We start from the raw sequence: 15402 nt of genomic DNA, 5'->3' as shown, positions 1-15402 counted from the left end.
CCCCTTTTATTTATTTTCCACTTTATGTATGTTTTAACAGATAAATATTCCTGCAAACAGGAATAATCAATGCTGTCCATTTTGTAAGATAGTTCTCATAAGTCCTCCTCTGCTCACTATTTATTCTTTTAAACACTGCAATATTACAAGCAAAATGTACACACAATGAATACCGCTAAAATTATGCGCTACTTTTTTTGTACCACCTTTGTGTTTCCTAGTAAGGAAAAGAAACAAGAGGTTCAAAGACTTTAACAATTGTAGGTAATAAAAAATAGTTTGCTCGTATTTATAAATTGACCTGAAAAGAAGGAGCGAAAATAGGGGTGTCTGTGTTCCTTTCTTTGTAGAGCATAGAATGCTCAAACAGCCTCCATTTTATTTTATTTTTAATTTAAATCGAAAGGCACAGCGGTGGCGCCAGGACAAGGATAAACATCTATGATACAACTATGAAGCAAAAGTGGTCGAATCACTTACTAAAAGTGGCTAAAATGTTGCAAAAATTTACTATAGAACTCCACTCTACTAGTTAATTCTTGTTACATTCAAGAATCGTGGCAATGCTCCTGCAAATTTTCAGCACCAACACTTTATGCATATTTAACATCACCATGTTCAAAGGTTTAAATTAAAAGTTTATTAATCAATAAATAATTGTTTCCTCATTTTATCCAGAAGAATGGAAGGAAGGAAGGAAGAGATTGATAGAAGACGGTGGTTGTAATGATTTTGGATGCAGAATTGGTTTGTATAGGACCAAGTCGCCAACCAGGGGATGAGTGCAAAGTTATGGCCTTACATCAGCTTACATTTAGAAAGAAACAAGGATTATATGGAAGTGAATTATATCCTTGTTCACTCTTAGTGTGTAATCAAATTTTTCTTTTAATCTCATTGAATATTTTCTGTCCAGTAATGGCGTTCTCGTTGCCATCTGAAGAAGTGTCTAAATTATACTTGTATAGTATTTAAAACAACACTTACCATGTTTCAGGTTCTGATTCATAATTGTACGTTGCTACTCCCTTCGAAGATGTCACCAGTCCGCAGCGTATCACATTGAAATTAAGTACGAGGCCGAATAGAAAGTTCGCTTTCAACATTTTTACTTTTGTGTTATTTCACTTACGCACTAAACTACTTTGGCTGTTCCAAAAACAGAATTTTAGGATAACGAGAGAAATTCAGAATTGAAAGTTTGAAGGCAATTTATTGGGTTGAAGCCCTGAGCGAAACTAATTACGTTCTGAACTGGAGAAACGCGGCTGACTTAGTACTAATAAGTGTTGACGATAGTAGAAATTTGAACAAAGTTGATTATCTAAGCTGTACTCGCATTTACAGAGCAAGTTTGCAGGAAAATATGTGGAATATGTTGCACTGCATCAATGGCAGTATCGGCTTACACTAAACTTGGAGTGAACATTCATCTGAGTATAAATTGTATACTTCAATATGATATCTTCGTTTTTATTGTGGAAAATGGGTGGATTCCCCCCCTCCCACTTCTGACTTATTTGATCGCGCGACATAACTGGAAAATATTGATTGACGTTGCTCTAAAAGCAAATACCATCATTTCTTTTCATTGATAATCGTAGTAATTGAGTAAACATTGTAGCAAACAATTTCAAATAATTCAAAAAATTCAGATTGATAAAATTGCATTAAGTGTTATTGCCGCCAAATTGGATTGCATTATGTAATGCACCACTCGACACAATTGCTACTCTTTGGTGGCGCACTATGCAGTTTTCGCGGACCGAAGTGCTGTATTTATGCAATAGAAAGGAACAATTTCGCTTTTGATTACTCGTATTCGTAATAGCCATTATCTACTGCATAAATGGAAAGAAATATGCATTGTTCGTATTTGCTTCATTCAATATCAATGTTAAGGCTGGTGGCAGGAAATGCAGTCACTTTGGTGTAACTGGTGATTCAAAAGGCACTTATCTTTTTGGAAAAGTACGATTTGAATTGAGTGCACTCTTGAAGGTCGAATTTGACGTAATACCATAGGGTTTCCTTCCCTTAACTGTGGATTTAGAGGAAAGTGGGGATACTTAAATTTTTTGAATTCTAGTCCCGACTATAGGAGGAAGACCTAAAACATTCACCTAAGAGCAGGATTACGAGATGTACATTTTTCGATGTCTAGGACAGGCGATTCTGCTATGACTAACCCGGTAGAGTACAGCGGAAACAGTATTTCCGGGAATACCTTGAACTATATATGTTAGTACTTTCAAGGATACTGTGCAAAGGTGAGCGAAAATGAATCATATAACGATCGATAATCCATAATCTATTGGTTGCGACGCCGTTGCTGCTTCAAACACAAAACATGTTGAGTTGTAACTCGAAACGATTTTTATTGTTAATAGCAATTTAGTTAAGAGGATTAGGATATGCTTCGACGTTGTGAGAAAAAAAGTGAAGCTCTCGTGGGAGATTAAAGAGATAATTAGCAACTACATCAACTATGAAGCAACAGCCAAATGTACACCCTTAAAATGAGACAGGACCCATTTTCGGAAACTATCCAACCCAAAAATTCGACAAAATGAGGGTGGTGCGCTTAGATGAAATCTAAGCCCCAAAATATGTTCCATTCCCATATCTGCCCAAATGAACTTACTAATAGTATTAGAGATTGACTGGAAAACTCCTCTTCAGTTCATCCTAGGAATACCAACAATAGCAACAGCATAGACGATAATATTTTGCATACGCATGCCAGATTCCATGGAAATTAAGCCATTAACGCCAAAGTTATAGTAGTTCGAACTTAGCAATTTCGAGCGAATTAACTGCTTCTAAAGCCATGCAAATAAGATGCTGCGTTATAATTGACGAGAATAATTGACATTCGCGTGAAATATTAAAGTCGCATTTATGAGGAATCTACTTCCCCCCAGCCGTTTTTAAAGTTTCTGTCTAAAACATTTATATGAAATCTAAGTCTGGAAAGATGTCCCATTCGGATATCTGCACAAATAAACTTACTAATAGTATACTACTAACTTTTAGAAATTGACTGAAAAACCCTTGGGCTGAGCAATTTAAATATCTCGAGTCGACGCTATCAGCCAATGGAGAACTGCGTGAAAGGGGAGATATCACGCAATGTATAAGATATTCTCCTCTATCTTACTAGACTGGATAACGCCATACGTCCAGAATATCATCGGACAATATGCATCAAAGGCGTTACTTTAGCCAAACAAGCAAGAGACCATTTTTTCACGGGATGCGGGAAGCAATTGAAAAACTGTTGGAATCTGGCCATTAAACCATTTTTGCATTGACTTCAAGGCCGCCCAGGATTGTTTAGCTATCTATGAGGGACATGGCATGACATGGATGGAGTTGCAGCAAAGGCGTAGGCGAGGACACCAAACAACTCTCAGAAATATTGCATTGGTGGACCTCGGCGCAAAACCGGGATGATTATCTACCTTGCCGTGGTGCGAGAGCTTAGTAAGGAAGATCTTCTGAGGAAGTACATAAACCTCAAGTTAAGCAATAATCAAGCTTCAAGCCAAGGTGTGACTACTGTTCCGAGAAGTCAGTGACCAGAACTAATCAACGGTGAACTGAGGTAAGTGTCAAATAGCCTTGTCTCGGCAAAAAGCGTCTCTGCCGAGACTATCCTACTTTCCTAGGTAAAACAATGGCCGCACCAGCCATTAATGAAAGATAAACAAGTCGGGAAACCGGAAGCTAGACGCTTCAGGTATGAAAGGTTTTGTGTATTTCTTTTATAAAGAGATTTGAGTGTGCATTTGTCCCATTAGCATGTAGCACGTAAAATATGCATATATTATGTGAAAATATCCACTTTCAAGTGATATTGACATTCATAGTCTTGAATTTGCAGATAAGCGACAGTTTTGACCTAGTATAACTCTGTTAGTAATAGTGCGATTTTCAGCAAATTTGGTAAGATTATGCTCTATACTGCAGCCTATATTGTTGCAAACTTTTGTCATTCTAGAGTGAACTTAAGGGGGGTTTTCCTGTTAATTACTAAAAATTATAGTAAGGTACTATTATTAACTTTACTTGAACAGATATCGGTATGGAGGGTATTTCGGAGCCTAGGCACCAGATTCCCATCGACGAAACCTGGTTAGGCCAAATTCACACTCATGGGCAAAAATTTGCTACCAGACACAAAATTGTCTCCAGGCTAAATAACGTCTCCAGGCGGCCTCCGCTTTCGGACAAATTATAATCCTTGGCTTATAGGAAAACAAGTCGAGAAACCGCAAGCTGAAAGCTTCTGGTATGAAAGGTTTTGTGTATTACTTACATAAGCATATTTGAATGTGCATTTGTCCTATTTGCACATATTTAGCTTGTAATGTTAATGCATATAGTTTGTCAGACTACATATTTACTTTAGTACGTTACTGACTTTCAAACTCTTTGAATGCAAGAAATTTGCACAAAAATGACAGCTTTGGCCTATCATAACCCTGTTAGCGGTAGTGCGTTTTCCACTAAATTTGATAGTATCATGCTGATTCTAGCATAAACTTAAAGGAGTTTCCACTCAATTCCTAGGAAATATACTTAAAATAAATATGGTAATATACTATTATTAACTTGATATAAAATATTATCGGTATTGGGGGTATTTTGAGGCCCAGATTCCAGGTGCATGAGTAGTTTCTGAGAACGACACCTTAAAAACGACTAAAGCCAAATCGAAATGACCGGTATTGTTCGACGGTCAGAATTCGTCAACCGAAATGACGGAAAAAAGGCTCGGTCAGTTTAGTCTTCATTCATAGGCTGTCAAAGTCGATGGAAGAACCTTATATGACGACACACAGCTCAGAAAGATACTCTTCTAGCTGTAAGGACTACATCATAACAAGGAAGCACTTTTTGTGTTGATTCGTTTGGTGAATAGCGTAGAATGTTCCAGCTAAACTTTATGGGCGAAATTCCGAACGTTTGATTCAGGCAGTATTCCTGCAATCTCGGGGGATCGTAATGGCGCTGAGGCTTTGAAATAATATGGGGTCCAGAAGGGGGAAACTTTTCTTATTATCCTTTTTATTAGGAAGAAATGGGCTGCCGGCTTTACTACAGGTTCCGGACTATCATGTAACTGTCGCCAGGTCAGTGAAGCAGTGTTAACTGTGTTGCATCCTTAAATATGGAGTTAGCGAATAGAGTTAAATTTATTTCTAACCGGTGTTTTGCTTCATGAATCCGCGTGTGTATTTTTTGTTTTAACGAAAAACGAACGGAATCGAGCCGTTATTAATGAATTGAATTTTTCACATATTGCAGTGGCGCAAGATGCCTTTGGGGCTGTTCACAGAGGGGGCTCTCTCATCCTTGCTGTGGCAAGTTTGCGGACACAGTATGCGACGGGTTGAATGCAAATCTGCAGATAATCCACAGTTGTTGCCTCCCTGCTATAGTGTGTGATAGTAAGACTGGACTAGTAATGTTCACTAGGAGCGTTGAATGGGGCCGGTATACGCCTCCCATCTTGTTAGGGGTGGAAACCCAGCTGGTCCAAACACTCAAGTATTTAGTTGTATATTTCGACTCCAAACTATCGTTGAAGTATCTCATCTAGGAATAATATCATGAATCCAACTTTCCAGGGCACTCAGTAGAGCTTTTAATGGACGTAGAAAATAAGCTGCGAAATAGGCAAGGCCAGGGGATCTCTCAATCTAATCTAACCATAACTTTTGAACTATTGTTACTCTTGCTGAATTTTTTAGATATTAAGTAAAATAAGCATTATATAATAGGTGAAACATTATTTTTATTTTCAAAAGGATCGGATAGAATCAATACAATGTCTGGCATGATTAAGTGCCGCATCAGATGCACCCCAAAGGATGGCATGGTAGACAGACCCTATTAACGGGTAAATGGGAACAATAAAGAAAGTAAAATAAATAGAGTCTTGCCGAAATTGAAACCCAGTAGGAGGAAATTGCGATATTGATGGAAACAGTTAAGCATTTGGAGTTAAGTTAAGGGCATCGATGCCATCATTATATAACCGGGTATCTGCGAACTAACCTAGGCTAGAATCAGATTAGAGGCACCAACTAGGTCTCTATGTCATCGTGGATCGAAAATTTCACCGAAGAGTCTGAGGAAGCCATAATGAGTGAGGAAGAAGGCGGTCCCCTTAATTTCATCAGACGCCGAACAATTTAGACACAATAAGGTTAGTGCAAAGCTTGTGAGTGACACGCACGTAAAATCAATCGCCTTTTTGGAACCCAGCCCAAGCAAGGTACAATAAAGACATTCCCTATTTTTTGCAAACTCCCTAGGAATAGGCTCTTATAGTGTCCGTCCGCACATTGGCGCGGGCTGCCTGTTGGTAAGCATATGCCAGGCACCCTATAAGGCTTAGTTTGTCATCAATTACCTTTCCGTCCAGATATTTTATAATCGGCTAAGAAACGACCAAATATTCTCCGATTTCTACTTTCACAGCGTTTTTCTTTCTACGTTTTGTAATAAAGAAAGCTACCATAGACTTCGCTGCAAAAACCACGGTTATGTCATCTGCAAAGTCGACAGTCGTGGGTTTCTCCTTCTGAGGTGTGAAGCACAAAGAACATGGTTAAAGGGAATAACTAGGTAGGTAAACTTTAACTTGAAGTTAATTTATGATTTGCTGTAGCGTTTTCCTAGTCTGCTAAAACTCTGTAGTTTGAATTTAATAAATCCATTAAGTTAGCCCTGTTAGTTGGAGCTTAAGAATTCACTCAAAGGCTTCTCTGTTATAAAAGGCGATTAAAAAGAATAGAAATATGTGGACTAGCAACCTGAAAATATTGAAACTTTATTGCTGTCGAAATATCAACAATGCCTCGGACAGGGACTGACCTTATACCGAAAATGGACTATAATTGAATTCCGCTAATAGCAATGTGCTTTTGTACTCTGAAGAGCCAAGAGGTATCAGACGCGAATCCGGTATCGGGTTGTTTCTGACGGCTAACGCAAAACGCGTTCTCTTGACCTGAAAGTCGGTCTCTGACAGATTTCTGACTGTATGATTCCGGTCCAGGTTAAGGAACATCACAATTTGAGAGTGGTATGCACCAACGGAGGTTCCCGATATAATGGAGAAGGATACTATCTACGAACAATTAAACTTAGTTCAGTAGAGTCTTCCTAAAGGTGGCACTGTGGTCGTGTTGGATGATCTGAATACCATAGTGGGCTCTGACAACACCTTGCTCGGACATGTGATGGGGAAACACGGTCTTGGCGACTATAATCACAATGGTGGGAGGTTTGCGGATTTCTGTAGGTTTTTTCGCCTCGTCATTGGTGGCACATTGTTCGAGCACAGGGCCTGCCATAGTCAATTGGGTTTCAATTTCTTCATGTTATCGTGACGTGGAGAAGTTCAATGGACAATGTGTTGCTACACCACGATCAGGCTCCAAGCCTTCGTCGACACCTGTCTCCTCGGAGTACGATGGCCTGATACTATTACAAACGAAGAACTTGATCGGTGCACAGGCCTAGCATATGCATGTGATCGAAAGGCGAAAGTGACGGTGATGGGTTACACAGGACAATGCAGTGAAATCCACTCTCTTAAGATGGCCGACGAGTGGGTCGTTGCAAGAGCAGTTGACTCAGAACAGTAGACGAGTGTGGGCGTCTCGGTAATGGGGGGGGGGGGGGGGGGGGCTGAAGCATATGTCAGGTAACCGGCAATGGCGCGTAAGTGTGGTTGACGAATTATACCCCAGCAAGGGGTAAATGGCACCCATATATATATATATATATATTAAGTTTAGCTATCAGAAATTCTAGTTGCATATTTTCTGTACTCAAGGTAGGAAGTGCCAGCCATAATGCTAAATAAACATAATATATTTTGAGTCAAAGCCCATTTGCCTAGATTTGCCTTGTGACCACCAAAATAATGGCGGGCATGTTGAACAAACTTAAGTAATAAACACCTTTTATGCTGATACTTACGAAATTGTACATTCACTTTTCGTTTGACTGTAGAAAAAATAAAAATTAAAAGTCAATAAATATTTACTTCCTTTTGAACGAATGGATTAACTTGGCCACTTTCTATGCAATGTTTTGGAGGGCAAAACACAGAAAACAATTGTATCCAACTTTGCAGTATTTCCATTTAGATGCAGGGCATAAATTAAGTTGTTTTACAGTGAATTATACAGCCGCTTTGTAAATGATGTTTTTATCTAAGTTACTATTTCTATTCCATCTGCTAGTAAAGACGGAACCTTTCAATACAAACTGCGGCAGATAAGAAAGTGCATGGGGAATAAAAATATTCATAAATGAAACCGGGGATGAATTAATGAAAGTTTATTATCATCATGTTAAATGAGGAGATTGAATAGATATTACCATATTTACATAGCAAACGTCAAAAAGGACAATGAAAGCAGAAGCACGTGCCCATGTCGATATTGTAAAATGCAACAAAATTTTGCAGGCAGTTTAATAGAACGCATGAAAAACTTATCGATAACCTTGAATGGTAATAAAGTCACGTTTCTTAGGTAAAAGTCAATAAGATGTGCATATAATCATATAAATGAAATAAACATTACTAAATTTCCATGAATGAAAATGTAATTGGTTGTATGACATTTACGGTGTCAAAATATAATCGCAGTAAATGCCCATATTGCTGCGTATCGCAAAGATAAAGTTATAGATTATTGAACGAAGAAAATTGATAATTTGTTCCAAATTAAATTCAGTCAATTCACAGAGAAAAGCAAGTGAACTTAAGTATCTAAAGGAATCATGCAAAAGTAACCAAAGTGGCACCGAACCATATAAAAATGTTTGAACCAGAACATTTATTGGATATATGATTTAGAGTTGCGCATTTCGAGACTTTCGGTTCGTCACTAAACTAAATTTATTGTTTATATGCTTATCTAAGCAAACGTTTATTTTAAATAATATTCATGCTCTGGAAATAATTTATTTAAACACAATAATAGCTTCGAGTTGTTAGATAAAGTATTTTTCCGTAAATCAATAAATATATGTAGTTATATATTGAAACGCAAATGAGGAAATTTTCTAAGGGTGACGTTAAGTACCGCACTTTCGGCGTGGCAAATCGAAATATAGACAGAACTAATACTGGTGATTAGGACACTTGATTGTAACAGGGTATAGTCAATTCACATGAAATAAATAACTTTGCCATATGTAGTGTATCTTTGTTGATAATAGAACAAGTCCACTCAAACTTCCCAATATCATGCCCTATAATGTACCTTAAGCTTTTGCAAAATTCTGCAATCGTAGGATGAATTTAAGAGGACTGTTCAGAAAATTCGAAAATTCGAACTTTATTTGAACAGAGATTGATATTAGATTTACTTTGGGTCCTAAATTCTGTATAACGTCATTTTGGCGGGGTAGTTTGTTTCATTTCAAATTTGTACTTTTTGACCCTTCATTTCTCTAAATACCTTTTGGAGTTCATTAGAGGTGGTATTACCCCCATAAATGGATAATTAAGGTTTTGTGGAAAATGAAAGTTTATTAAAATCAGTCTGTCTATCACACGCACTTTTCTCAGAAACAGTTACTCCTATTCATACGAAATTTATTGGGAACGTAGCAACTGTGGACCGAATATAGTTTAGAGTCTGAAATACGGTCCATACCGATATCTGCTCAAATAAGATTAATAATGGTATATTATTCAATTTTCTTAGAAATAGACTGGAGATACCTCCTTAATTTCACCCTAGATTCATAAAATTTCATAGTAATGTGGGTTTCACTCCATCCGGGCACTAAATCGAAGGAATGAGTGGCTCTTTAAAGTTGTGCGGCGCGCCATTAAATAGAAGGCGGGCCCAGGGCTACTCATCCTTAAACAAAAAGTAGTTGTCTTAGCTGAAACCAGTCCAGGTTTCGAACTGTATAATTCATGCTCTTGTTGGGTTTTGAATTAAGGAGTGAGGTGTCTGTAGCGGCTTAATAAATGAGCGTATTTTGGTATTTTTTCAGCAGGAAAATGAAGTAAATTAGAAATCTGATAAAGGGCCTTAGTTGCACATATGATAATCGGTATAAATCATTTTTTTGGAAGCAATGCGGGTAGACCGCTTTCTTCGACGCAGCTTCCTTTTTTGAAATTCCGGCGGCTGGATCAATTTCGTATACAATTTTTAATTAACAATAATCGATTATACTCATGCATAGCTACACTTGTCCGATATGTCAATTTTTCAAAAACGGCCCACTTTCACAAAAAATAAAAATCAAAATCCTCCGAAATATACAAATATATAGTTAAAGTTTGAAGTTAATCGGTCAAAATTTGTTTGAGTTAAAAGTTAGGCCAACTTGAAAAATGTAGTTTCGAGAAAAGTGCGTCTGAAGTTTTCGGTATATTCACATCGGACAAAAAGGGATTGCGTCAAAATTAAAAATAAAAATGTTTTGATCCCGTGCGTCGGATCCGAGGAATCGATTTTGGCATCAATTGTACCTAGAAGTAAAATATTCAGGCACAGTGATTTTTTGATATTCAGTGTTGTTCGTAAATTACAGCGTTAAACAGATAAAGTGTCGAATGTCAGGTTTATGACGACCGCTGTAATTGAGGGCAAATTTACCGGTTCGAACGACGTTCGAATGACTTTGCTAAAAGAGCGAAGATTGAAGCTCTTACATATGTTTCTTAAAGAAAGAAGGTTTATTGACTAGGAATAGCAGATTACCGGTAAGTTAAGATTTTATGGTTAATAATCAGATTCTAATTTTTAAACGCGTTTTTCTTGAAACTATCCGATGAAAATCGTGTGCCCATATAGCCCAAAGTTTATCCAAGGAAATTCTTTAAAAGTTTCACGGCTTATTCAGAACACATTTCTACGGTTCGCAAACTAGGAGAATTGTGATTCATTGGGCCGTTTAAAACCTTTTAAAATTGGTTTACTGTCTGTCTGTCGGTTACACACATTTTTCTCGTAGACTGTTATAGAGATCACGCATACAGTGAGTTACATCCTTCGAAATACCTTCCAGACCGATATCTGTTCAAATAAAGTTCATAATAGTATAGTATAATTTTTAGTAGTTGTCTGTAAAACCCCCCTTAAGTTCATCTTAGCACCATGAAATGCAGACTAGCATGATCTTACCAAGTTTGGTACGTCAAATTTGTCGCTTCTTCATAAATTCAAGGCTATGAATGGTAATATCACTCGAAAGTGAATAGTCTCACATAATATATGTATATATTGCGTGCTACGTCCTAATGGGACAAATGCACACTCATATCTCTTGATAATAAATACACAAAACCTTTTGTACCTGAAGCATGCAGCTTCCGGTTTCCTGACTTGTTTTATTATCTATTAAAGAAGTCCCGAAAAAATGTGTAAACACAAAACCTTATTAAAATCGGTTTACTGTCTGTCTGTCTGTCCTTCATACGCATTTTTCTCGGAGACGGTTATAGCGATTGATACCAAATTTGGTACAAAGGTGGGAACTGTGAACGCTCACACATATAGTTACATCCTTTAACGCTGAATTTAAGGGGGAGGGGTCCCCATACATGCAAAAGGGGGGTGTAAAATTTGTGTGCGGCGTATCAAATTAAAGGTCTCGATTAGTACTTTTCGAAGCCGGTCTTAGTTCTGACAATCGTTGGAAGGGTGGGGAGTACGGGGGTTGAAAGTGACCATTTCTTTAAGGGGGCCATTCTCAAAAACTACTAAACCATACAATCTGAAAAAAATCAGAAGGTTGCCACTATATGGTGCCTGTGCTCCGAAGTACCTTCCACACCCATATCTATTCAAATGAAGTTAATAATAGTATATTACTATAATTTTTTGTAATTGGCTGGAAACCCCCGTAAGTTCATCCTAGCACCACGAAATTTGCAGTGATGTAGGCTATAATGTAGAGCATGATCTTACCAAGTTAGGTGAAAATCGCACTATTACTAACAAAGTTATAACACGTCAAAGTTGTTGCTTCTTTGAAAATTGAAGACTATGAATGTCAATATCACCCGAAAATGGATACTCTCGCATAATATATGGATATATTACGTGCTACGTACTAAGAAATACACAAAACCTTTCGTATCTGAAGCGTCCAGCTTCCGGTTTCCCGACTAGTTTTTATTTAAGACGAACACAGCGCCTTCTAGCGTGGCAGCGGAAAAACACTTTTTTTTTGCAAATGGGTGTATAAGTTGTTCTGTACAATAATGAACTATGATATCGTGCTGGAAAAATTTTTACGTATGCTCAAGATATTAATAAATATATGATGAAAAACTCTTGTATGTTTATCCTGTTCTTCGTAAAAAAAAATTCCGAAAAACGGAAAAACGGCCTTCACACGAGATGATCCCCATAATCTTTGAGTATGTCATTCTTAAGTTGCTATTGCATTCTTTCAGCAAGAAAACACAAAAGAGATTTTTTAAAATTGCTACTATAGCCAAGGAGAGAGAATACCATCTGTGACCGCTTTCGGCCATGTTGTTCCTCATTTCTTCGTTTTATATGCAATTGTTATAAATTTAGGGAATGAGCAATTCGTTGCCCGGCTCGAAATGCCATAAATTAACCGAAAAATACTAAATTTCACTTTCTGGTAACGTAGAGGAATTGACCCTGCTTTTCATGGCTGTTAGTGGCAGAGACTTCGAATGTCTGAGCGAAACAAGAATCCAATCGGATGCGAATAGTGGCGCTGATCAGATCAGTTAGCGAATTAAGTGTCAAAGAGGAAGAATTGAGGGAATGGACAACTTTTAGGACCCGATCTCTCATTGCTCCAGGCCTCCAAGGGAAACGGGCTCTAAAGATATCTTATCGGAAATTACTAGGGAAGACCTTCGATGGAAGTTATGCTGGGACGTAATTTTATGACAAACGACAAAGCCCTCTACAAGGAGAATCTTTCGCGCTCAATGCAGTTCCAATTGCATTACCATTTTCGGGCTCACTCACGAACTCAACGAGAATATATCCTTCACCAGAAGATCACTCTCAATCACAACTTTGAACTACTCAGAACCGTTCTGGTACATCGCTTGTATGTTACTATACGTATATGTACATATATTACTATATGAAATCTCTTTGACTCCATTCTACAGACTATATCTAATATAAGGGACGGTAACCGCAATTTTGCTGCAAATTCTACTAATGTTAACAAAATTGCCGGCTTTCGACCTACGAGTTAAATATTATATCTTCACTTTAGGCAAGCTTGAAATATTGATGCCAACTTTGCTAGTTTCGTTAAAAAGATAACTTATTTTTATTTACTTATATCGCACGAAGTTTCGAACCTAGTAAGAGAAGATATTTTTCAAATGATGAGAAAAATATTTTAACATGAAAGAAGCTGTCATAAATCTCAGAGATATAGCAAAGCAAATTTGGCCACCTGTCAGTGGCAATAAAGCCAAAATTATGACCAGGGCAAGCGATTCACCATTCTGGAAAGAAAGTGTTTTAAGAACCATTGAAGTTGTTTAGGAAAGATGAATGACGTCTCAAATGCTCAAACTGAGCACGACGGTATTCCATGTTGTTATTATTGTAATGTCATAAGATCAGAAACAGTAGTTAATTTAGCTAAACAATTACATTAAAATAAATGCAGTCAATGTTGATAATAATAAATCGCCCCATCAAATTGGAGACGATATATGTATTTTTTCATGGCAGGGAGAACATTTTCAAGATATAGAGAGATAGAAATGGTTATTAGAATAAATCAATTCGCGGAAAATTATAACTTGTAACTCGATATAACTAAAGTGATTAATCTTAAGTTTTATTTGAGAAAAGATTGTTTGTTGATGAATAGGCAGTTCTCAAAAAATGAACGTAACACGATGGCATGATATCCAGCCAGTCCAAATAGTGGTAGGAGATGAAGTGCATTTCGGGTAACCGCGAGCGATGGCGCGTAGGTGTGCTTGACGCCATATACCATACCGAGGGTGAAGGGCAACCGTGCGGTATCCAAATAAATAAATAATGTTACAACTTTATGTGAATAAATTTGACAGAGATTTACGAAATGGAAGGTGTCTATTGCATCATATTTTTCTTTAGTAAGTACAGTGAGGAGGAAAAGGATGTCACACGATTTGGTAGCACTACGTGTGGCATTTTAGTACAAAAAAAGCAGCAAAAGAGCAAACCACTGTGTCAAAGGCCGTCCAAGGTCATCAAGAACTGATGACAATGTTTAGACTTATCGTCGCGACCTTTACATGCAATTAATACTGTAATTAAAAAGGTAAGACTCTTCAAAAGAATCAGCATTTGCGTAAGAAATGGTTGATCGATTTCCCTATTTCAAAAATATGTTTCTAGCCCCTGAAGGTCATTTCACATAAATGGCCTTTTAAACCTCAGGAACTATTATTATCGGAGCAAAAAAAAATCAAAAATTAAACTGCAATACTGAGCGAAATCCCGGGATATTCAGCGTAGTCTACGCCATGGCAAATGGGAATTTGCAATTTCACTAGTGAGGGAAGCCAAAGAAGAAACGAAATGATCTCAGGGGTGTATAAAGCATTACGAAAAAGCTTGCATGTGGTCTTTCGATGGTCCTGCGAAGGATGTTAACAGTCAACTTCTCATCCACAATGACCAGTGACTAAAGAGGTGGAAAGAACACTTCACCACGGTTGCTAACCATATCACATCCGATGAGGTTCCGCCTCTTGTAGATAAATTGACCAGTGACCGTAACGTACAGACTATTCCTCCAAGCAGAAAACAAATCATTTCAGTTATCAACGAATCCAAACTGAGTGAGGTCATGGTTTTCTCGCTTCTACTGGTATTTCCACTCGTACGCAAATCATTTCAATCCGAGGCCTTACCCTGACAGTGGAAAAAAGGTATAATCGTTAAGATTCCAAAGAACGGGTACACTTCTTCTGAGTGTCACAATTGGAGGAGTATCTGCTCCCTGCCGTCGTAAAGATAATGGCTAAAATAATCTTGAAACGCATCAAAACATCCTGGAAGCTTGATTGACATAGAACGGGCTAATTTTCGTTTCGGATCCGCCTGCATTGACTAAATCAACACCCCACAGAAGTTTTTCGGACAATGCGCGGAGTTTAGATCTTCGCTTCACCTGGTTTTCATCAACTTCGAAAAGGCTTTCGATAACGTGAACAGGGAGTGTATCTGGAGTACTCTACCTAGGAGGAGCATTCCGGAGAAACTTATAGCTATTATCAGAACGTTATATGATGACGCAATATGTAGCGTGCTGCACCAAGGTAGAATATTAGAAAATTTGAAGTCCAAAGCGGAGTTCGCCAGGGTTGCACCCTGTCACCAATATTATTTCTTCTCG

The 15402-nt window shown here is 37.8% G+C and overlaps 1 protein-coding gene across 13 annotated transcripts in view; it reads right to left on the bottom strand.

Annotated features, from left to right (window-relative positions):
• The window catches only part of LOC119653447 (trehalase), a 196209-nt gene that overhangs the window by 28587 nt on the left and 152220 nt on the right, over positions 1-15402 (bottom strand). For 6 of the 13 annotated variants that reach the window (XM_038058045.1, XM_038058044.1, XM_038058046.1 and 3 more), the window contains exon 2: positions 988-1149. The exons of 2 other annotated variants lie outside the window; for them this stretch is intronic. In XM_038058045.1, coding sequence (XP_037913973.1) covers positions 988-1106 — 119 coding nt within the window. In that variant the 5' untranslated portion in view covers positions 1107-1149. Of the gene's footprint in view, positions 1-987; positions 1150-8001; positions 8029-15402 lie in introns of all 13 variants that reach the window. 5 more of the 13 variants (XR_005249697.1, XM_038058042.1, XM_038058052.1 and 2 more) reach the window with 1 other exon arrangement.

Source organism: Hermetia illucens, chromosome 4, assembly GCF_905115235.1.
Source record: "Hermetia illucens chromosome 4, iHerIll2.2.curated.20191125, whole genome shotgun sequence".
NCBI lineage: Eukaryota > Metazoa > Arthropoda > Insecta > Diptera > Stratiomyidae > Hermetia > Hermetia illucens.
This window is presented reverse-complemented; position numbering and strand designations above follow the sequence as displayed.